The 24876-nt window shown below is 44.2% G+C and overlaps 1 protein-coding gene across 1 annotated transcript in view; it reads right to left on the reverse strand.

Annotated features, from left to right (window-relative positions):
• Positions 1-24876, reverse strand: part of LRP11 (LDL receptor related protein 11) — a 56408-nt gene that overhangs the window by 7418 nt on the left and 24114 nt on the right. Inside the window, exons 3-6 of the mRNA XM_005908046.2 lie at positions 19626-19767; positions 13343-13468; positions 12360-12566; positions 1929-2024 (exon numbers count right to left, since the gene is read on the reverse strand). Coding sequence (XP_005908108.2) covers positions 1929-2024; positions 12360-12566; positions 13343-13468; positions 19626-19767 — 571 coding nt within the window. The remainder of the gene's footprint in view (positions 1-1928; positions 2025-12359; positions 12567-13342; positions 13469-19625; positions 19768-24876) is intronic.

The raw sequence follows: 24876 nt of genomic DNA on the forward strand, positions 1-24876 counted from the left end.
GACTATGAAGAAAGCTGAGCGCTGAAGAATTGATGGTTTTGAACTGTGGTGTTGGAGAAGACTCTTGAGAGTCCCTTGGACTGCAAGGAGATCCAACCAGTCCATTCTAAAGGAGATCAGCCCTGGATGTTCTTTGGAAGGAATGATACTAAAGCTGAAACTCCAGTACTTTGGCCACCTCATGCGAAGAGTTGACTCATTGGAAAAGACTCTGATGCTGGGAGGGATTGGGGGCAGGAGGAGAAGGGGACGACAGAGGATGAGATGGCTGGATGGCATCACCTACTCGATGGACATGAGTTTGAGTGAACTCTGGGAGATGGTGATGGACAGGGAGGCCTGGCATGCTGCGATTCATGGGGTCTAAAAGAGTCGGACATGACTGAGCGACTGAACTGAACTGAACTGAACTGAAGAGACTTAACACACACACACGCACACACACTCTTCTAAAACACACCATGCTAGTTTTCTCAGAAATGAGTTAAGTAGATGAACTGGGTATTCTGTTCATAAGACTGGGAGTGACACTCAGGTATATAGCAATTAGGACAGGCACCGGGCAATTAGAACCAAAGGTCTCTGGACACATCTGGCCATGGAGGCAAGGGGCGAGCCCCGTTCTCTGTGTCTGTCGGCAGGGGGCGGGCTCTTCTTTTTTCTTTAGTTAATTTTTTGGCTGCAGCACTGAGTCTCTGTTGCTGTGAGCAGAGGCAGTGACGCTCTGGTCGCGCAGCGCTGGCTTCGCGTTGTGGCGGCTTCTCTCGTGGTGGCACACAGGCTTAATTGTTCCACAGCATGTGGAATCTCCCCGGATCAGGGATCGAACTGGCGTCTCCTGCATTGGTAGGCAGATTCTCAGCCACTGGACCACCAGTGAAGTCCAACAGGCTCTTTTTATTCAAATATCCTGGGACAGCTATGTCCAGCAGGTCTGCAGACCAGGCAGCATCTAGATACTTGATATCTGGATTATTTTATTATTTATTATTTAAAATTTTATTTATTATTAAAAATTTATGTATTATTTAACAATTTTATTTAAAAATTATATGTGACCATTGTTACGAGACTACTTCTAGGATAAAAAGGAAGTCTTCTCAATGTTTAGATCTGTAGCTTAATAATATTTGGTTCTCCTAAACTTTATTTTACTAATTAGTTTGTGAGATTTAGGATCAAAATCTACCTTTCTACAGGACTATGTTGAAAGTGTTTCCTATCTAGTTAAGAATAACCTAAACCATGACATTATAGTTTTCTTTCTACTTACTAAATATCCCCTCTACCTCCTGCACCCTTTCCCCATTCCTGTGTCTTCCATCTCTTGTTACTGAAGCACTTGGAGAGAGAACGGTACACTCTAACACCTCTGCCCTTGTTGATCACAAATAACAGTCATAATAGCCATCATTTATATGGCTTATTGCATGAGCCAAGCAATATGCTAAAAACTCTATATGATGTCCTATCTATTCTCCCTAACAGCTCTGTGAGGCAGGTATAGTTATTACACGCGTCTGACCAATGAGGAAATTGAGATGCAGAGAGAGAAGATAACCGGCATGGAGTTAGTGATGGAGCAGGGGATTTGAACCCTGGCATCTGATCTGAAAGCCCATGTTCTTAACCACTGTGTCCTGAGTACTACTCATTCCACAGAATGTTACCCCTGGAAAGGGACTGTAGTGATCATCCTCTCCAGTCAACTCAGAGAACAGAAAGCTGAGGACCAAAGCTGTGAAGATACTAGTTCAAGAGCCCCAAGATGAAGTGTGATATAGAAGATGAGAATACACAGTTTTTCCAACCCATATACCCTGTTCTTGTCATGAATTCTTGCAGATTCAGTTAATAAGCTCAGCTACAGGATACGTGGTTCTGCAATTGTTCTGACTCTGCAATGAATTTCCAAGGTGAACATTTACCTGCTTCTGGGGCTGGGTGTTCCCCTCCTCCTCGATTGCTCTTTGACTCAAAAATATAATTTTCCTCTTTTCTGTTCTTCCCTGAGGAACCACCATCTGTGGAAAATAAATAAAACATATTGAAGGTGCATCAGAAACTTCAGGAAATAGACATGAAAATACAGCCTCATATATATATATATGTATATATATACATATATATATAAGGTAGGGCTTAAAGAAAGGACTTACAGGCTTTATTTCTTCAATAAACATAGGCCTACGTTTGATACTAAAACACGAGATAACCAATGTGACCAACCGAATAAAGCAGAGGTGAGGCTAGTGAAAAACCATTGGACGGAGACGGGAAACAAGCTCACCACTCCAGAACTTACCCCTCACTCCACCCCCACCCCTACCCCCCACCCAGAGAAGGAAGGGAAAAGCTCAGCTAGAAAAGTCAAGGGTTAGGTTTGGACTTTATACCATAGAACGCAGAAACAGTCCAGAAACATTTTTTTCTTTAGAAACTGAACACATAAGTCACTCACAAAGCAACTTCACTTTCTTACCTCAATGCTGTTTGGCAGGCATTAATAGCTCTTTTGCCTTTTTTTTTTTTTTTTTAGTTAGTCTCAGAGAGGTTCAGTGCTTGCCCGGTTTCATTCTGGTAATCAGTGAGTCATAGGGTTGAGATTTAAACTCAGATGTGTCTAACTGCTTGTTGGTGGAAACCAGCACTTCTGATATAATGATAGCTTGTTCATTGTTTAACTGTTCTATTCAGTTATAACATACTCCTGAGAGCAAATGTAATAGAAGATTAAATCTTAGAATTTTCATCTCAGGTTCTGGTGAGCCATGGTTGTATCATTCTATTATCTGCCATTTAGGAATTCATAGAACTTGTGTGCTTAATGATATTGACAATATTGTAATGAATGAGTTAGTGGAGTTACCCTCAGGCTGAAGTGTAATTTCAGGTGAGACTTTTGCAAAATAAAATGCTCAATGGAAATGAATCAGAAGTGATCTGCTGATGTGAGGAATTTTATGAAGAAACAAACAAACAAAAAACTGTAAAGCTTCTTCAGCATATTGAAAACCAGGGACATGACTTTGCCAACAAAGGTCCGTCTAGTCAAGGCTATGGTTTTTCCAGTGGTCATGTATGGATGTGAGAGTTGGACTATAAAGAAAGCTGAGCACCGAAGAATTGATGCTTTTGAACCGTGGTGTTGGAGCAGACTCTTGAGAGTCCCTTGGACTGCAAGGAGATTCAACCAGTCCATCCTAAAGGAGATCAGTCCTTAGTGTTCATTGGAAGGACTGATGCTGAAGCTGAAACTCCAATACTTTGGCCACCTGATGCAAAGAAGTGACTCATTGGAAGACCCTGATGCTGGGAAATAGTGAGGGCAGGAGGAGAAGGGGATGATAGAGGATGAGATGGTTGGATGGCATCACCAACACAATGGACATGAGTTTGAGCAAACTCTGGTCGTTGGTGATGGTCAGGGAGGCCTGGCATGTTGCAGTTCATGGGGTCAAAAAGAGTCATACACGACTGGGTAACTAAACTGAACTGATGGGACCAGATGTCATGGTCTTAGTTTTCTGAATGTTGAGTTTTAAGCCAACTTTTTCACTCTCCTCTTTCACTTTCATCAAGAGGCTCTTTAGTTCTTCTTCACTTTCTGCCATAAGAGCAGTGTCATTTGCACATCTGAGGTTATTGATATTTCTCCTAGAAATCTTGATTTCAGCCTGTGCTTCACTGAGCCCAGCATTTCTCATGATGTACTCTGCATAGAAGTTAAATAAGCAGGGTGACAATATACAGCCTTGACGTACTCCTTTCCCAATTTGGAACCAGTCTGCTGTTCCATGTCCGGTTCTAACTGTTGCTTCTTGACCTGCATACAGATTTCTCAATAGGCAGGTCAGGTGGTCTGGTATTCCCTTCCTTTAAGAGTTTTCCATAGCTTGTTGTGATCCACATAGTCAAAGCCTTTGGGGTAGTCAATAAAGCAGAAGTAGATGTTTTTCTGGAACTCTCTTGCTTTTTCAACGATCCAACACATGTTGGCAATTTGATCTCTGGTTCCTCTGCCTTTTCTAAATCCAGCATGAACATCTGGAAGTTCACGGTTCATGTACTGTTGAAGCCTGGCTTGGAGAATTTTCAGCATTACTTTGCTAGCGAGTGAGATGAGTACAATTGTGAGGTAGTTTGAATATTCTTTGTCATTACCTTTCTTTTCTTTTCTTTTTTTTTAAACATTGCCTTTCTTTAACAAATAGATTCAAGGGATTAGATTTGATAAACAGAGTGCCTGAAGAACTGTGGATGGAGATTCATGACATTGTACAGGAGGCAGTGATCAAGACCATCCCCAAGAAAAAGAAATTCAAAAAGGCAAAATGGTTGTCCAAGGAGGCCTTGCAAACAGCTGAGAAAGGAAAAGACTTAAAAGGTAAAGGAGAAAAGGAAAGATATACCCATTTGAATGCAGAGTTCCAAAATAGCAAGGAGAGATAAGAAAGCCTTCCTCAGTGATCAATGCAAAGAAACAGAGGAAAACAATAGAATGGGAAAGACTAGAGATCTCTTCAAGAAAATTAGAGATACCAAGGGAACATTTCATGCAAAAATGGGCACAATAAAGGACAGAAATGGTATGGGACCTAACAGGAGCAGAAGATATTAAGAAGAGGTGGCAAGAATACACAGAAGAACTATACAAAAAAGATCTTCATGACTCAGATAACCACGATGGTGTGATCACTCACCTAGAGCCAGATATCCTGGAATGTGAAGTCAAGTGGGCCTTAGAAAGCATCACTATGAACAAAGCTAGTGGAGGTGATGGAATTCCAGTTGAGCTATTTCAAATCCTAAAAGATGATGCTGTGAAAGTGCTGCACTCAATATGCCAGCAAATTGGAAAACTCAGCAGTGGCCACAGAACTGGAAAAGGTCAGTTTTCATTTCAATCCCAAAGAAAGGCAATGCCAAATAATGTACCAGAATACTTTATATTTAAAGGCGTCAGCTGATTATAGCTCATTAGATGATATTTTCCAAAGAAGTTAGGTCAATGAAAGAGGACCTACTCCCTTCAAAATAAGTTTGTGGAAATAGCCATCTGATTATCTTCATTTGTGACAAGTACATTTCTTTAACTAAATCTTCCATTCATTTGAGAATCCAGTTGATTCCCACCACCATGCAGGAAGACAATAGACTATTCAGAATGAAAACATGATATATGGGGCATGTGAGAAAAAAAAAAGAAACCCTTTAAATATCCTTTGTGAGAATGTCCCTTCTGAATAAAATACTTTCCATGATAATCCAAAGATCGAAGTTGCTCACTCATTACCTCCAGAGATAAGTCCAACAGTGAGGCTTTGGCATATTTAGCATGGGAATTCGAGAAAGTACAGGCAAAGCCCCTCACCTCCATACAGAAATTGTGCATTCTCCTAAGTCCATGCCAGAGAAGGCAATGGCACCCCACTCCAGTACTCTTGCCTGGAAAATCCCATGGATGGAGGAGGCTGGTAGGCTGCAGTCCATGGGGTAGCGAAGAATCGGACACAACTGAGCGACTTCCCTTTCACTTTTCACTTTCATGCATTGGAGAAGGAAATGGCAACCCACTCCAGTCTTCTTGCCTGGAGAATCCCAGGGACGGCGGAGCCTGGTGGGCTGCCGTCTATGGGGTCGCACAGAGTCGGACACGACTGAAGTGACTTAGCTTAGCTTAGCTAAGTCCATGCTTTAATCCGGATCCTTAAAAAATTTGGCTAATCTGCTGGGATGAACATGTATTCTAGTTTAAAAAAGAAATCCAGATTCAGGGTCAGGAGGGAGGCTCAAGAGGGAGGGGACATATGTGTACCTGTGGCTGACTCATGTTGATATATGGCAGAAACCAGCATAATATTGTAAAGCAATTATTCTCCAGTTAAAAAGTTATTAGACTAGTCAGCAAATGGAAGAAGGTTGTTAGAGCGTGGAATAAAAAATTTAATTATTAAAAAGAAAAAACAACCCAGATTCAGTGTGAATGGGGATACCCGACCATTTTTCTAGCCGATCTGCAGAACTGGAAACCAGATGTCTTTCCTTCGGCTGGGTCCACACAAGAGGACTGCCTTGTTAACAGACGACTTGGACCACACAGAGAACAGGCCTTAGAGCTGCAACCACCCTGGAAAACAATCCAGCCATTGTGCTTCTGCATCACGAGCAAATGCCAGCCCCGCTGTGCCTCTGAGAGTACAGAGCATGCGTTCACCGGTGGGACTGAATATTCGCCCACACCCTTAACTTCATCCTTAGTAACATGCTTGGCATAAATTCCTAACAGCAGGCTAACTGGGTCAAGGCATACATACAAGGCTTCAGAAACTGCCCTCTGGAAGACTGTACTAATTTGAATCCCACCAAAAGTAGGTGAGACACTTCTCTATACACTTATAAATATTATTATGTTTTCACCTTTGCCAATGTGGTAGATTAAAAAACTTCCTCTCATTACTTTCTATACTACATTATTAGTATTAATCTTAGTATCTCTTTAGCGTGTCTTCAGTGAGTTAAGTCAAGTCTTATTTATCCTCCCAAGCCTGTGAGGGAAGGAGGGAGCGGAAAAGTCAACTTGTCTATATTTACTGTACTAGCTGATGATCCTTGTAAAACACTGGTATAGGTCACAAGCCATAATGCATTAAAAAAATTTTTAATGAATGGGTTTGGTCTTCATCACTTTGTGCAGGCTTTCTCTAGGTGTGGCGAGTGGGGGCTACTTTTTGCTGTGGTGCGTGGGCTTCTCACTGCAGTGGCTTCTCTTGTGATGGAGCACAGGCTCTAGGCATGTGTGCTTCAGTAGTTGTGGCTCTTGGGCTTTAAGGTGAGTAGGTTCAGTGGTTGTGGCTCAAAGGCTTAGTTGCTCTGGGGTATCTTTCCATACCAGGGATCGAACCCATGTCTCCTGCACTGGCAGGTGGATTCTTATCCACGGCATCACCAGGGAAGTCCCCAACAATGCATTTTTAAATCTACTTATATTATGCTGAGTATAACATAATTTCAAATCACAGGAAGTCAGAAGCTTCGGATTCTAGTCTGGTGGTTCAGGGATGACGGAAGAGGAAGGAAATGGGGGCTGCTGTCCAAACAGAAACCACACATTGTGGGAGGCCCTTTCTAACACTTTCAAGGCTCTGTTCTTTTCTTCCCATTTTCTTTACCCTGGACTTTAAAAAAAAATATTTTGGCTGTCTTAGTACCCAGACCAGGGACTGAACTTGTGCCTAACCACTGGACCACCAGGGAATTTCTACCCTGGATGTAATAATTTTGTGATTTTGATGGAATTTAATAACATGAAAATATTCATAAGTGAGAAAAATGTTTTGTAAAATAATATCCTAATTTTGTTATAAGTGAATAAATGTACATGTGTCTGTATATACATTTTGTTGTGGATCACAAAAAACTGTGGAAAATTCTGAAAGAGATGGGAATACCAGACCACCTGACATGCCTCCTGAGAAATCTGTATGCAGGTCAAGAAGCAACAGTTAGAACTGGACATGGAACAACAGACTGGTTCCAAATAGGGAAAGGAGTATGTCAAGTCTGTATATTGTCACCCTGCTTATTTAACTTATATGCAGAGTACATCACGTGAAATGCCGGGCTGGACGAAGCACAAGCTGGAATCAAGATTGCTGGGAGAAATATCAATAACCTCAGATATGTAGATGACACCACCCTTATGGCAGAAAGCAAAGTAAAATTAAAGAGACTCTTGATGAAAGTGAAAGAGGAGAGTGAAAAGCTGGCTTAAAACTCAGCATTAAAAAACCAGTATCATGGCATCCGGTCCCATCACTTCATGGGAAATAGATGGGGAAACAATGGAAACAGTGAGAAACTTTATTTTGGGGGGGGGCCCAAAATCACTGCAGATGCTGACTGCAACCATTAAATTAAAAGACGCTTGATCCTTGGAAGAAAAGCTATGACCAACCTAGACAGCATATTAAAAAGCAGAGACATTACTTTGCCAACAAAGACATTACTTTGCCAACAAAGGTCAGTCTAGTCAAAACTATGGTTTTTCCAGTAGTCATGTATGGATGTGAGAGTTGCACTATAAAGAAAGCTGAGTGCTGAAGAATTGATGCTTTTGAACCGTGGTGTTGGAGAAGACTCTTGAGAGTCCCTTGGACTGCAAGGAGATCCAACTAGTCCATCCTAAAGGAAATCAGTCGTGAATATTCATTGGAAGGACTGATGCTGAAGCTGAAGCTCCAATACTTGGGCCACCTGATGCAAAGAACTGACTCATTGGATAAGACCCTGATGCTGGGAAAGATTGAAGGCAGGAGGAGAAGGGGATAATAGAGGATGAGATGGTTGGATGGCGTCACAGACTCAGTGGACATGAGTCTGAGTAAGCTCTGAGAGTTGGTGATGGACAGGGAAGTCTGGTGTGCTGCAGTCCACGGGGTTGCAAAGAATCGAGCACGAGTGACTGAACTGAACTGAACTGGGAGAAAATGCAACAAATTGTTAATGGTGAGTTTTGCTAGATAATTTTACTTCTTCATATTTTTCTGTATTTTCCAAATTTTCTACAGTAAATACATTTTACTTTAGTGATTAGGAAAAATAATATATAATAGAAATGCTGCTGCTAAGTCACTTCAGTCGTGTCCAACTCTGTGCGACCCCATAGATGGAAGCCCACCAGGCTCCCCCATCCCTGGGATTCTCCAGGCAAGAACACCAGAGTGGGTTGCCATTTCCTTCTCCAATGCATGAAAGTGAAAAGTGAAAGTGAAGTCGATCAGTCGTGTCCGACTCTTAGCGACACCCTGGACTGCAGCCTGCCAGGATCCTCCGTCCATGGGATTTTCCAGGCAAGAGTACTGGAGTGGGGTGCCATTGCCTTGTCCGTATAATAGAAATAATAACTGGATATTATCTCGCTGCATCTATGAAACTCCATTCTTTACACCTTCACAGCCCAAGTCAAAGGTTTATTATTAGAAAGAAAAAAATAGAGACGCAGGGACTTCCCTGGTAGTCCAGTGGGTAGGACTTTGCACTTCCACCGCAGGGGACACTGGTTCCATACCTGGTTGGGAAAAAAGATTTCCTGTGCCGCTGAGTCATGGGATGAATGACTCCCCCACCTGCCAAATAAGGAGAGCTAAAAATATATTTCAGATTGGGTGTCAACTCCCATTCACCAATGGTGGCAGCCTAGAGCATTACTTGCAAAATGATTCTGAAGCTGTCTTCCCCCACCCCCCTCCTCACCCCCACAGAAGACAGAACTGGGATCACAGAGCAGGATCTAGCATGGATTAGGGCTTGTGGAGGCCTGCATGAGTCTACGGTTATTTATCTTCCTGAAACAGACACCAGGCTAGACAGAGCCTTCGGGGTTATCACTGAAACCTGTATTAACCAATGAGGAAACTGAGGTTCAGAGACATGAAGCAACTCCTCGGGGTTCTAAACACAGAGCCGGGACTAGACCTCATGAAGGAGACTGGCCTTGGGTCTCCACTGTTTTCAGCTAATTAATTCACATTCACACGTGCCTCTCCAAGAAAGTGACGGAGCAGGAGTTCACCCACTGTGGCCTCTGAGAAGTTCGTTCGGTCGGTCAACTTCATCCCTGTTGCCAAAGACACCTGGTCCCCCAACTCTGCTTCTTAGGTAGCTCTCTTCTCCATATAAACATTTCATACAGAGAAAATGGATTAAGACAGTCCAAGCCTTGTATGAAGTGACAAAGTTCTCCCATTAGGTGGCGGTACCAGCAAGGAATAGATAAAACAGGTCTCTGAAAGGCACTTGCCTAATGGTTTAGTTATTAAGATTCTGCCCTTCCAGTGCAGAGGCTGTGGGTTCAATCCCTATTTGGGGAAAAAAGATATCTGTGGTATGACCAAGGTTTTGCTCTTTTGTTTTGTTTTTTAAATCTTTTGTAGGGTATTTTGTAGATATATTTGTATCAAAGCACTTTAAAATTTACAAAGTAGATTAGAAGGAAATATTAGAAGTTAATGTCAATAAAAGGGTGGTATTTTAAGTTATTTCCATTTTCATTATTTGCATCTTCTGGATCTTCTATAATGAACAAAATAGTTTCATAAAAAAGTTACTGAAATAGTGAGAGATTATTTTGGTAATATTTTGTCTGTGCAGTTCGGCCTCTTGTCTGATTGAGAAAAGATAATGGACCAGTGTGGAAGAGAAAGGAGACAGGCAGGCCCTTGATATTGTTTCTTATTTAAATGTGAAGGGTGTACTAACAGGGGGTCTGATGATCAAGGTGCTGGGTGCTTTCTGTCTTTCCATCAGTGACCAGGTCTTTGGGAAGGTTATAAAGGAAATGGCTGGGAAAGCTGACGTGTGGGGCTGTTTGGCACTCAGGCGACAGGAGCCCTGCCAGGAGTGCAGTTCCCACTGTGCTGCTGGCATCGCCAGCCTTTGGCCCTCAGGAGCAGAAGCAAGCCCACCCAGCACCCTCTAGTCCAGATCCTGGCCAACCTGCTAAAAGACAGTGGGATCTGTCTTACACAAAGGCCTTTGCTGTGGGCTTCCCAGGTGATGCTGGTGGTAAAGAACCCACTTGCCAATGTAGGAGAAGTTAGAGATGCTGGTGTGATTCCTGGGTTAGGAAGATCCCCTGGAGGAGGGCACAGCAACCCAATATTCTTGCCTGGAGAATCCCATGGACAGAAGAGCCTGGTGGGCTATAGTCCATGGGGTCACAAAGAGTCAGACGCCACTGAAGTGACTTAGCACGCACATGAGCAAAGGCCTTTGCTACTTACTTTTTTCTCCATGCAACCTACTCTGGTCAGTTGTGGTGTTAACCCTGCCCTCAGTTTAAGCTCAGTCCTTGGTTTGTCCCTTTCTGGGCTTCCTTGGTGACTCAGTGGTACATAATCCACCTGCCAATGCAGGAAACACAGGTTTGATCCCTGGGCATGGAAGATACCCTGGAGAAGGAAATGACAACCCACTCCTGCCTGGGAATATTCTTGCCTGGGAAATCCCCTGGACAAAAGAGTGTGGCAGGCTACAGTCCATGGGGTCGCAAAAGAATCAGACATGACTTAGCAATGAAAGAAGAACAGATTTTGGTAAAATGTATGCAGAGTTTGAATTCTAAAAGACATTCACAAAAGCATACGGAAATGTGATCATCTATATTTCTCTCTGTCATATAACTATCCAAATATAAAGGTGTAAAAAATTTTCAAAGAGAATCCTGTAATGCTTTAGGAGTATGAATGTATTTTAAAACATTATTAGCCATCTTGTAAAAAAAGATGATAGATTTAGTTAATTTGGAAGCATGACACTGAATTGCTAGCACATGCTACTTTTTCAACATAACACATTATTTTCTTTACATTCACTTGCTTAGTGTGAAGAGGATTTTACATAAACATGTAGGGGCTATACTGTTTCACCGGAGAAGGCAATGGCACCCCACTCCAGTACTTTGCCTGGAAAATCCCATGGATGGAGAAGTCTAGTGGGCTGCAGTCCATGGGGTCGCTAAGAGTTGGACATGACTGAGCGACTTCCCTTTCACTTTTCACTTTCATGCATTGGAGAAGGAAATGGCAACCCACTCCATTGTTCTTGCCTGGAGAGTCCCAGGGACGGGGGAGCCTGGTGGCTGCCGTCTGTGGGATCACACAGAGTCGGACACGACTGAAGTGACTTAGCAGCAGCAGCATACTGTTTCACCTCACAATAACCTAAAATTTAGCACTTAGAGTATTAGTTTCCTTTAACATAGGTGTTAAAATTTTTAAACTCCACCTTATTTACAATAAATGTATTGATACCTCTGGAGTATGTATTTTGTTCCATTGCTAAGTCGTGTCTGATTCTTTGCAGTCCCATGAATGGCAGCCAGGCTTCCCTGTCCATCATTATCTCCCGAGGTTTGCTCAAACTCATGTCTATTGAGTCAGTGATGTCATTCAACCATCTCATCCTCTGTTGTCCCCTTTTCCTCCTGCCCTCAATATTTTCCAGCATCAGGGTCTTTTCCAATGAGTCAGCTCTTCACATCAGGTGGCCAAAGTATTGGAGCTTCAGCTTTAGCATCAGTCCTTCCAATGAACAGTCAGGGTTGATTTCCTTTAGGACTGACTTGTTTGATCTCCTTGCTATATGTACATATTTATGAATGTATTTAATAGGTGTTCCTTGCTATAAATAATCAGCAAAAATGTCAGGCTTTTTTTCTTTTTGGCCAAATCATTTGCTTTAAGTCTGTCCTTTCTTTTAAGATATGTCCTTAACACTCTTCAAATAGAAGCTTACTTTGAGCCAAGTGTCATTATAGAAAATGAGACTCTTTGAGAAAACCAGCTTCAAGTCCTTACCTGGCATCTCAAGATCAATGCGACTTTCTGGTCCCCAAAAGGTGGAATGATTACTCTTCTCTGTGGTTGATAATTCAGGTGGCTGTTCTGGGGTGGTAGCTTTCTCAGACTTTTCTAGCGACGCACTCCGGCCTGCATCTGTGCTTGGTCCCGTGGTTTTAGGCCGTGCCGTGGTCCTGTGGGTCACCATCTTTCGGTTATCGCTCACTGAGAGTGAAAGAACTACTGTCAGTTAGGTTTCTCGCTGACCTTTATCTAAAACCACGACATTTGCAATAGATTGAAAGCATATCATCTAAGATATTTCAGGGCCTCATAGCAAACTACTAGCTCTTGTTTCCAAAGTAACACTTCTAAGTAAACAGTTGCAAGAATTAGCTTTCTGAAAGTTCTTGTAAAGAAACAGACAAAGATACACTTCCGCCTAAGATTCTGAGGTTAGTCACCCTTCCTCAAGTTCTTCATTCAAGTACTTGCAGTTCTTCAGTCAACTTTTCACAGCCCGTCCTTCCTTGCAGTATTTATGCACACACTGTTGTTCAGTTTAAATCATGTCTGACTTATGTCCCCATGAGCTGCAGGATGCCAGGCTCCCCTGTCCTTCATTATCACCCCGAGTTTGCTCAGATTCACAAGACCTAGCGACCTAGTGACACCCTAATGTCATAACTTTTCTAAAAAATCTGTCAAAACAAAAGATTAACTCATTTTAGTTTTTTTAAAAGCGTATGCTAAACAGCCTTTTTAGGATGGGGAAGACTCTTAGAAAATTGAAAACTATCTCTTAAAATGTTAAATAATACAAAAATTTGACATTTGTAATTTGCATTAAAGATTTACGGTAAATGTCCATTGAATTTAAGGCATAGCTGGTTCACATGAAGTTACACTGAAACCAGCAGAAAAAGTAAATGCTGAATGTGCATTTACTGTCAGAATACAGACATCCCTTCTACCCCCAAAATGTGATGCAGGTGACTCACGATTTTGACAGAAAGCTTCATCAGACCCGTCAGGACACTGCTCCACTCCGTCGCAAGCCAACATGATGTCAATGCAACAGCCATCATCACAAAAGAAGTGGTAGCGTGAGCAGACACTCGAGCATCCTGTTTGTAAACAAGTCTCAAGTCACAGGAGTACAGGAAAGGAAAGGGCTTCCACCGTGTAAGGATTAACCGAGACTGTGTGTATGATGGAATGCTTTTGGGTAAGGAGACGTAGGTAATGAGGGGACACCTAACAGTCTGTGCAGCAGCAGTGGGTTCTGGAAAGGTTAGGGGGTTCCTTCTTGACCCTCCTGACTGAACTCTCAGAATCACCATGGGCTTTTCATCTTAGGGTCCTTCTCCAAGCCAACAATGCTAAAGAGGTGGGAACAGAGAAGCAGCAGCTGCGGTCTTCCCCATCCAGCTCTGGGTTTCCTCCCTCAGGTGACTCACTCTGCATTCATTTGTTCCCCCATCAGATCCTCAGCAGGCCCCCTAACATGGGTTCACCCTCTGCACAGCACTTGGCTGGCTGACCCTATTTTATCAGAGATACTAGTTTGTTTTTTTTTTTAAGTGTATCATTTTTAAAGTCTTTATTGAATTTTTATAATATTGTTTCTGTTGTATGTTTTGGTGTTTTGGCCCCGAGGTATGTGGGATCTTAGCTACCCAACGAGGGATCAAACCTGTGTCCTCTTCATTGGAAGGTGAAGTCTCAACCACTGAACTGCCAGGGAAGTCCTTGTGTGGTTTTTTTTTTTTTTGGTCATTTTTAATGATTTTAATTTTAAAAAATTTATTTATTTATTTATTCTTGGCTGTGCTGGGTCTTCCTTGCTGCTCAGGCTTTTCTCTAGTTTCAGTGCCTGGGCTTCTCACTGAGGTGGCTTCTCTTGTTCCTGAGCATGGACTCTAGGGTGTGAGGGCTTCAGCAATTGCAGGGCTCTAGAGCACAGGCTCAGTAGCTGTGGTCCACGGGCTTATTTGCTCCGCGGCATGTGGGACCCTCCTAGATCAGGGATCCAACCAGCATCTCCTGCCTTGGCAGGTGGATTCTTTACCACTGAGCCACCTGGGAAGCCCAGAGACACCGCTTTCTACATGCTATGTGTGTTTTGCATTCACATTTCCTAAATAATAATTTTTACTGAGATCAACTTTCTACTATCGAACCCTGTTTGCTGGCCATCACAGATCCATGGTGCTATAAAGCAAAAATAGAATCTTTAGCTACTAGCTAGTGAGAACTTTTTTTCTATGAATATTGAAATTCCCTCCATTTTGGAGTGGTGGTGGTGGTTTAGTCGCCAAGTTGTGTCCGACTCTTGTGACCCCATGGACTGTAGCCTGCCAGGCTCCTCTGTCCGTGGGATTCTCCAGGGAAGAGTACTGGAGTGGCTTGCCATTTCCGTCTCCATTTTGGAGTGCCCAAGAGCTTTTAACCCTCAGAGCTACATGTATTTTCTTGAAAGACATTCTCTGTACCCCCAGGTCAGGAGTAAGCCAACTAATAACCACTGACACTGGTGATACAGACTAAAGGTATCAGGCTAAAGGAGTCACAAGGAGTCTGTATTCTCCAGGGACAGATGGACTAGATAACTGTCTCATAACATAGGAGAGCAACACATGATGATATTTCTGAGCATAGAATACACGTCCAAGCGAGTCTTGGAAGCATTCTACTGGAAAGAAGTTCAGTTAAAACACTGGGAAAAGAATCCATCCGGGTGGAAGGCAATTTGAGGATACCTAGATTCTGGAGGAAGAAGAGGTGAAGAAAATAAATGGTGGCAGGGACATCCCTCGTGGTCCAGTGGTTAAGAATCTGCCTGGCAATGCAGGGGACAAGGGTTTGATCCTTGGCCTGGGAGGATCCCACTTGCCACAGAGCAGTTAAGCCAGTGTGCCACAACTACTGAGGCTGTGCTCTAGAGCCCGGGAGCCACGACAACTGAGCCCCCTGGCTTAGAGCCTATCCTTTGCAACAAGCAAAGTCACCGCAAAGAGAAGCCTGTGCACCACAACTCGAGAGTAGCCCTCACTCTCTGCCATTAGAGAAAGCCCTGATGCAACGAAGACCCAGCGCAGCCTAATAAATGAATGTGTGTGCTTAGTGCTTAGTCACTCAGTCGTGTCTGACTCTTTGTGACTCTCTGGACTGTAGCCTGCCAGGCTCCTCTGTCCATGGGATTTCCCAGGAAAGAATATGGGGATGGGTTGCCATTTCCTCCTCCAGGGGAATCTTCCCAACCCAGGGACCGAACCTGTGTCTCCTGCGTCTCCTGCATTACAGGTGGATTCTTTACCCTCTGAGCCGATACAGAAGACCTAATAAATAAATAAATAAGCAAACACCTATTAAGAAACGGTGGCAGAAAGAAGGGGACAAAGGGAGTCAGCAGTTCTGGCTGAGCACCTGGGCCTAGAAAGGAGTATCTGCTTCGGTCATGGGGAAGGGGCTGGGAGGAAGAGCAAAGGGAGACTGCAGACACCAAGCCAGGATGCAGCCTCTGCTCACAGCTTCTAAACTCCTGACGTGAAAATCCTAACCCCCTCGAGGCTTTCCTGACTTCCTGGTAACTATGGAGACAGATCCACGCGGACAATTTATCCACGTATTTCTGAATCCGTGGTCTCCGGACTTTTTTGACCATATATATCTCCCATCTATAAATCATATGCATGTGCCACTGTAGTAACGTATTTTAATACATGTCATAAAATAGACTGAAAATGTAAAGAAGATTAAAAATGAATACAAATATAAGTTCTGGTATTTTTTTTTCCATCTTAAAAAAATGTCTTGACTGTCTGTGGGGGATCCTATACGGAGACCACAAAACTGGGTTATCTTGGAAGTGTCCGTTGGCTTGCTCTCTGAGTAGATTGTTGCTTGTTTGTTTGTTTTTTATTCGTTTTGACTAGATTATTTTTTGCAAAGCTTGAAAACATATGGCCTCTGTATCCAAATCTGAACCAAGTTATCACAGAAACAAGGGTATGCGCTTGCCTGTTTACTACAGACCTTGCCATCTTTGATTACCAGAAAGCAAGCTAGCCCCAAGATCTATGTATATAATGAAGGGGACAGAAGCCCTCTCAATCCTCATCTCTCATTTTCAACGTCTCTATGTGGTGTCCTATAGCTTCCCAGGTGACTTGGTGGTAAAGAATCCACCTGTCAATGCAAGAGACTCAGGTTTGATCCCTGGGTCGGGAAGATCCCCTGGAGAAGGGAACGGCAACCCCCTCCTGTATGCTTGCCTGGAGAATCCCATGAACAGAGGAGCCTGTTCTGGGCTACAATCCATGGGTTCGCAGAGTCAGACACGACTTAGTGACTAAACAGCAGCAGCAGCATGTGGTGTCTTATTAACTTTAATTAAGTTTGTTATTCCAATCTAACCAGTGAGTGATTCCAGAAGACAGTTAACACAACAGAATTCTTTTCATTTTCTGTATAAAGTTATATACATAAGATCTCTATCTCTCAAAGATGCTCAGTTGTGTCAGACTCTTTGTGATCCCCCTGGGCTGTAGCCCACCTGACTCCTCTGTCCATGGGGTTATCCTGGCACTAATACCCAAGTGGGTATTACTTCTCTTCTCCAGGGGATCTTCCCAACCCAAGGATCAAACCCTGGTCCCCCACATTGTAGTCAGAATTTTTTTACCATCTGAGCCACAAGGAAGCCCTATATAAAACCTATTACACCCGACTAGCCTTTCAGTAATAAGAGGTGAATCATATCACCCTCTTCAGCTTCTAATATACTTTTGTCATCTTGAGAAAGGCCAGAAATGTACAACTGGCAACTTGGCTGCTCTCTAGTTGCCTTGGGAGCCCAGAAGACTGGCCAGAGTAAATAAACCAAATCAACAAGTAGCTGGTTGATGTCAGCCCTCAGGCTATTTCTCCCTTTGCTAATTTCTGTAGGGCTGACAGCTGCCCAGGAGCACTTCGGTCCCTGGCTAGGGAGCCCTGTTGCCAGGAGCACAGCTCTCCAAGCTCTGCACCTCCCCACTGGCCGTGACCTCAGCTGGACTGGGTGCCATTGTTTTCTACTCGCCACCTGCCCTACTTCCTGCCCCAGTGCACAGTCAGCATTGCCAGGGTTGTTTCAGGTAACTGGCTCTTCTGTAGAGCTGCAGTAAGACCACAAACAGGGCCTCACCCCGATATGGACTAGAAAGCTGGCTGGCACATTCCCCATCGCTGACTCACAGTCCTCTACTGGACTGGAGTTTGGGGTACTATTTGCAGCCACTCTTCATTCCTCCAGGTCAAATTGAACCGTGGTTGAACAGGAGTGAGTCAACCTGATTTTTTTTTTTTAAGATTTACTTGTTTATTTTGGGCTGCACTAGGTCTCCGTTTCTGTGCTCAGTCTTTCTCTAGATACAGAGAAGGGGGCTACTCCCCAGTGGTGGTGTGAGGCCTTCTCATTGTGGTGGCTTTTCCTGTTGCCCAGCATGGGCTCTAGGGCACGTGGGCTTCAGTAGTTGCGGCACATGGCAGGGCTTAGTTACTCCGAGGCATGTGCAGCCTTCCTGGACCAGGGATGGAACCTGTGTCCCTTGCGTTGGCAGATGGATTCTTAACTGCCAGACCACAAGGAAAGCCAGCCGACCTAATCTTGAATGTTGCTAATATCTGTATCTTGCTAGCACTGTATCTTTGTGGAAGGCAAATTACCAAGGTGGCAGAGTTCTTAGAATTCTAAAGTCTCCTTCCTTCATTTCTAATATGCACACTGACCCTTGTCTTTGGTGGAAGACGAGGTCAGCCAAAGTACAAGCAAATCCAATCATTATATTCTTTCTCCCGACTGCTCACTTGATTGCGATCCAAATATGGAGGAATCAAGGATATAGGAGACAGGCTACAAGTTTGCTAGAGCCAGGGTTAGTGAAGGGTCATTAATCAGGGCTGGGGATCAGGTCTGTGGAACTCAGCACCCATGCTTGCTTCCTTGCACACAGTTCCCATTCACTGCAGATGCTGAGAAAGTATCCCCCGACCGAGTGACAGGACTCTAGACACACACACACGATTCTGCAATACCTCTATAGCTTTAGTGCTGCCAAGTGCCATTTACATTTTTTTTTTAACTTAATGAGCTAATCTTAGAACTGTAGATGTTTGGGAAAGCAAGAAACAGATAAATGAGAGAAATGAGTTTACAATGAGCAACAGAATGTGGGAACCATTATATATATGTCGAGCCATATTATCAACGTATCTGTGCTTCTGTGTAAAGTGTCCATGAAAATTTTTCAACAGTCCTTTTAAACTGATACATGCACTGTATATGTTTTAATTTGTTTTAAATCTACCTCTTAGCTGCATTCTTTGAACATAGTATCAACTAGCCCACCCTCCTTTAAATGGGAGGGTGGTCCCCACCCTCTCCTGGGAAACCCAGATGTCTTTTATGAAACTGAGTCAAGGAAGGATGGGGCATCTCTAAGGTCCTGTGACTCACACAGTCTATTGTCATCCCTGGAGTGTAAAGTGTTCCCCTGCTTCACTCGGCAGTGTCACTTAACATGAAATATAGTCGAGCCTAGTTTTGTCATCATATTTTTATGATGACACATTTTTATTTTAAGATTTTCCCACTCAGCAACAGCTAAAAATAAAACAGAAGCACCCATTATATTGCCCAGTTAGGATATAAAATGGCAATTTTTTTTTCATGTGGACCATTTTAAAAGTTTTTTTTTTAATTGAATTTGTTACTATATTGCTTCTGGTTTTTTAAAAATAATTCTATTTACTTATTTTTGACTGGGCCGGGTCTTCACTGCTGCTCGGGCTTTTTCTCTAGCCGTGGTATGAGGGCTCCTCATCGCAGTGGCCTCTCTTGTTGCGGAGCACGGACTCCGGGGCGTGCAGGCTTCAGTAGTTGCTGCCGTGTGCTGGGTAGTTGTGGCTCCTGGGCACACCTTAGTTGCTCCGCCGCATGTGGGAATCTTCCCGGACCAGGGATAGAACCCGTGTCCCCTGCATTGGCAGATGGGTTCTTTACCACTGAGCCACCAGGGAAGCCCTTGCTTCTGTTCTGTGTTTTGGTGTTTTGCCCTCAAGGCATGTGGGCATCATAGCTCCCTGGCCAGGGATGGAACCTGCAATCCCTGCCCTGGAAGACGAAGCCTCAACCACTGGATGCCAGGGAAGCCCCTAAAATGCCAGTTTAACACCACCCTTCCATCCACAGCCTGGCCTCTGTTGGCCACTGTGAATGCGAGGGAAGGGCTTTCTTCTCACCTCCTGTGGAGAAGGCCACGGGAAGCACGGTCACTGAGACGTTGTCGGAGCTCCTCTGCCCGGCAGTGTCCATCACGGTCAACTGAAAGGTGTATGCTCCTTCCCGCAGGTGGGACAGCTTCAGGGTTCCGGACTGAGGCACCTGATACCAAACAGGAAGCATCACAGTTAAGAGCCCGAAGCACAGAATCTGACATCTTCCTGAGCTGGGAATCAGTGCCATCCTTGCAGCAGTCCTATGATCCCCTTCTCCACTCCTGGTCCTAGGTCTCAGAATACTGATCACACACACTTTTGGCAGGCTGGCCAGGAGACTTGAGTTCCGGTGGGTTTGGGGCCTGACACCCCCTTTCTTTGGGAAACTTCCCTCCCACCCCCCCTACATGGTTGCAAGGGAAGGGTCATTATGACCCCTCCCTATGGCCACAGGGGTGCAGCTAAGCCAAAGGGAGTGGGTGGCCAGGCAGGTGGCCTGCCCAGAGGAGGTGGCTGGGCAGACTCTCGCTCTCTCTGACTCTGGCTCAGAATCAGGCAGGCTGTGCCAAGCGGCAGCTATGCGGCAGGTGCCTCCACTGTTTATTGCTTCGTGGGACTTAGACAGGAAAGCAGGGGAACTGGGGGCAGGTGATGACCACACCGGAGTGTGCTGATGGGAGCCCTGCAGCCTTGAGCAATGTGGTGTGAGAGAGAGAGGCTCTGTCCTCTGCCCCAGCTGGTCTGCCCGAGCGCAGACCTAAGACTGCCAAAGGCCAGCAGCCCGGGGGTTTGCTGCCCCGAGTGTACCGGGTGGATGGGAGGACTGAGTCAGAGTGTGGTTGTGACTATGGGATGCTGAGTGAGGCCTAGATGAAGTTAATGGAGATTTTAAGAGACCAGGGAAGCACTGAGGCTGGGGGCTGGGTGGGGCATCCACACAGACATCAGCCTCACCCAAGCCCTGGTCTGAGTTTTGTGAAGGCGAGTGAGGTACTGGGCTTCTGGGTGTCAACTCTCAGTGTGCCAGTGTCCAACTACACCTCAGCAGGCTGGGCCTTCTCCGGGAAGCCTCTTCCCAACGCTGGGGCTGGACGGACAGAGCACCCCCCTCTAAGGGGCCTGTCTGTTCACCTGGGCTCTGAAGGCTCCCTCTGGCCTTCCTAGGTACCTCCTCTCTGAGGCAGGAAAGACTGGATCCCGATCCAGACCTGGGAGCACACTAATTTCGGTCTTTTCAAATGAAATAACCCTTCCCTGCTTTCTTTCTTTGTGTGTGTGTGTGAGTTGACAATCTTCATTAAACGGCAGCTCTAGTTGTCCTTATTCACTTGGCAGGATTAATATGGTTTTTCAAAATAATTTTATTTATATATTGGTTGTACTGGGTCTTCTTGTCTTTTTGTAGTGTTCGTGGGGTTTTCGTGGTCACCTGATGTGAAGCGCTGACTCCTAGGAAAAGACCCTGATGCTGGGAAAGATTGAAGGCAAGAGGAGAAGGGGAGGTCAGAGGTTGAAATGGTTGGATAGCATCACTGACTTGATGGATATGAGTTTGAGCAAACTTTGAGAGATAGGAAATGACAGGGAAGCCTGGCACGCTGCAGTCCATTGGGTCACAAAGAGTTGGACACCACTTAGCCACTAAACAACAACAACAGCAACAACTGGGTCTTTGTTGCCGCTCAGGCCTTGCTCTAGTGGTGGTGCTCAGGCTTCTCACTGCGAAGGCTCTTAGGCGCATGGGCTTCAGTACTTGCAGCTCAAGAGCTCAAGTAGCTGCACATCACTCCCCTGGGGCTCTAGAGCATAGGCTCAGAAGCTATGGTGCATGGCATGTGGGATCTTCCCAGACCAGGGATCGAACCTGCGTGTACTGCATTGGCAGGTAGATTCTTCACTACTGAGCCACCAGGGAAGCCCCTTAATATGGTTTTTAATGATCCAAATTTCCCTCTGGCCCTTATGGGGCAAGAGCACTCTAGTAAATATAGCCAAGGTATGTAAAAGTTTGTCTCAAAAACTATTTCAGATAAATAGAGTTTGAAAAATCTGCTTAGAGGGGAAGGACAGGTATGTCAGATTTTGCAGCTCAGCTACCCGTGGGCATGATGACAATTGACTGTCTCCATGGGAAAGCTCTGAGAGCCGCTGGGTTTGGACACCAACAGAAAAGGTAGATGCTGACAACAGCTGGCAGAGACTGGATCTTGCCTGAAGGGCCTCCGAAGAAGGCTTTGCAATTGGCACCGGTCCACACCTGCAGGCCTTTCCTCTGTGAGCGGAAACTAAGTACAGGAACTTAATACCAAGAGCTTTGTGTGAGATTTAGTTTGATAACTGCAGAAGTCAACAAGATCCTGTTAGTCTCCTGTGAAAATTCTTCTACAAAAGGCTTCTTGCCCTTTCTTGTGCAGCAATCTGTTTAAAGAGTTTGCTGTTTCACCTTGTCTCCCAGACCCAGAGAGAAAAGGAAGCAAACACTTTGACTTTTGGATTTCCTCATTTCACATTGGTTTTTCCCTCTGTGGTTTTATTTCTTGGATGCAGAAAACTTTTTCAGGTTTTTAAGCTGTAAAAGGCAAAACACTAATTTGATTTGATTATTTTTTTAAGCTTTTTTTTTTTTTGCATTAGTGATCTTAGTTCCCTAACCAGGGATTGAATGCCCTGCATTGGGAATGCAGAGTTTTAATTATTGGGCCACCAAGAAAGACTTCCCTGGTGGCTCAGACGGTAAAGCGTCTGCCTACAATTCGGGAGACCCGGGTTTGATCCCTGGGTCAGGAAGGTCCCCTGGAGAAGGAAATGGCAACCCACTCCAGTAGTCTTGCCTGGAAAATCCCATGGATGGAGAAGCGTGGTAGGCTACAGTTCATGGGGTCGCAAAGAGTCAGACATGACTGAGTCATTTCACTTTCCTTTGTGACATAGCTTGACATGCGCTTTTTTTTTTTTTAAATTGAGGTATAGTTGATGTACAATATTAGATAAATTTCAAGTGTATAACACAGTGAGTCAATAACTACTCCATTTATAGTTACTATAAAATATTGGCTATATTCTCTGTGCTGTACAATACATCTTTGTAGCTTATTTATTTTATACAAAGTAATCTGTACTTTTAATTCCCTGGTCCTTTTTAGTTTAGTTTTTTAGCTAACAAATGCTATCTTTCTTCAGCATCAATATAAGAATATATAGAACTGTGAGATAGATGATTTCCCTCCAAGCATCCAGGCATTTCTAGACGTCTCCTCACATTTATGACACTGGGAAGGATTTACACACATACACACATACACACAGATGTATATGCAGCATATCCAATTTTTGTTTGTTTTTGGCCAAGCCCCAGGGCATCTGGGATTCCCTAACCAGGAATCGAACCACACCCATGTGCATTGGAAGCTCAGCGTCTTAGCCACTGGGAAGAACCACAACACACCCAATTTGTAACTTGAAAGTTACATTACCTTTAATAAAACAAAGAACTTCTAATCTCTGCCCAGGATCTGTTCTATAGTAACAGAGGCTTTGATGGTTGGACTCTGGCTAAAATCAATTTATAACTCAATCTGTTATTCTGGCTCTACTGCACCTCCCTAAAATAGTAATTTAGTGGCAAGGAACATACATTTGCATTTCTTTATATACCACACATATATACATACATGATTATTAGTACAACACTTGGTTACAAAACGAGTACTACCTCTCTATTCCCCTCACCCCCGACAGTTGCTTTTAAAGTATATAAGGCAATGGGCAAATTGTCATAAGTAGTGACAAGATGTCATACAAAATAGTTCAGTAAGAAATTCCATTGAACCAATGAACGCAAAGGCATGCTAGCTTTCTGCCTCTTATCAACTTGCAAAACAGAGAACTCTGTTAGTGGTTTGAAGGCCATTAAGATCCTTGTTGTAATCCAATGCCATCTCCCAGCACACACACAGGCTGAAGGAGACACGGGGGCAGCTAAACTGACCAACAGAGGCCAGAACATAAACTGCTATTATTAATACAATTGTCTAGATAATTCAGGTGAACATGCTTAGGTTCTGTTCTTTAGTTACGTGTTCCTTTTTCTATTTACTTTTCATCACAGATATGACCCAAAATTTCATAAAAGAAGCAAAATGAACTCAATTTTCTGTATTTTCCTAGTCAAAAAAAGAGTAGTGAAAGTGTTAGCTGCTCAGTCGTGTCTGACTCTTTGCCTCTATCTCAGCCCAATCAGAGAATAATCATCTTCTTACAAACTTAGGAAGAAGGGCTAGAGGCACGAAGAAGCAGCATATAAAATCCAAGGGGTTGAGCAAACTTAGTTGCTGACAGTGTGTAGAAACATATGTAGACATAGAAATAGAGGAAATGGGGATGTCTCTGGTGGTCCAGTGGTTAAGAATCTTCCTGTCAATGCAAGGTACACAGGTTCAATCCCTGGTCTGGGAAGATTCTACTTGTCACGGGGCAAGTGAGCCCTCATGCCGTGACTACTGCAGTCCATGTGCCCTAGAGCCCATGCTCTAAGATGAGAGAAGCCACTGCAGTGAGAAGCCTGGGCACCAAAACGAGGACTAGGCTTCACTTGCCACAACTACAGAAAGCCCTTGTGCAGCCATGAAGACCCAGTGTAGCCCAAAATAAAGGGTCTGCCTGCCAATGCAGGAGATGCAGGAAACGTGGGCTGGATCCCTGGGTTGAGAAGATCCCCTGGAGAAGGTATAGGCTACCCACTCCAGTATTCTTGGGCTTCCCTGGTGGCTCAGATGGTAAAGAATTCGCCTGCAATGTGGGAGACCTGGGTTTGATCCCTGGGTTGGGAAGATCCCCTGGAGGAGGGCATGGCCACCCACTCCAGTATTCTTGCCTGGAGAATCCTCATGGACAGAGGAGCCTGGTGGGCTACAGTCCGTGGTGTCACAAAGAGTTGGACATGACTGAGCAACTAAGGACAGCAAAACACAGCATATGATTCCAAATTCCATGCTCGTAGTCACTGTAGAATCCTATCTCTGAGTTAGCAGAGCTTTTTTTTCTTTTAATATAAATTTATTTATTTTAATTGGAGGCTAATTATTTTACAATATTGTATTGGTTTTGCCATACATTGACATGACTCTGCCACAGGTATACATGTGTTCCCATCCTGAACCTCCCACCTCCCTCCCCATCCCATCCCTCTGGGTCATCCCAGTGCACCAGCCCCGAGCACCCTGTATCATGCATCGAACCTGGACTAGTGATTTGTTTCACATATGATAATATACAT

The sequence above is a fragment of the Bos mutus genome, chromosome 9 (genome assembly GCF_027580195.1).
Source record: "Bos mutus isolate GX-2022 chromosome 9, NWIPB_WYAK_1.1, whole genome shotgun sequence".
Taxonomy (NCBI): Eukaryota; Metazoa; Chordata; class Mammalia; order Artiodactyla; family Bovidae; genus Bos; species Bos mutus.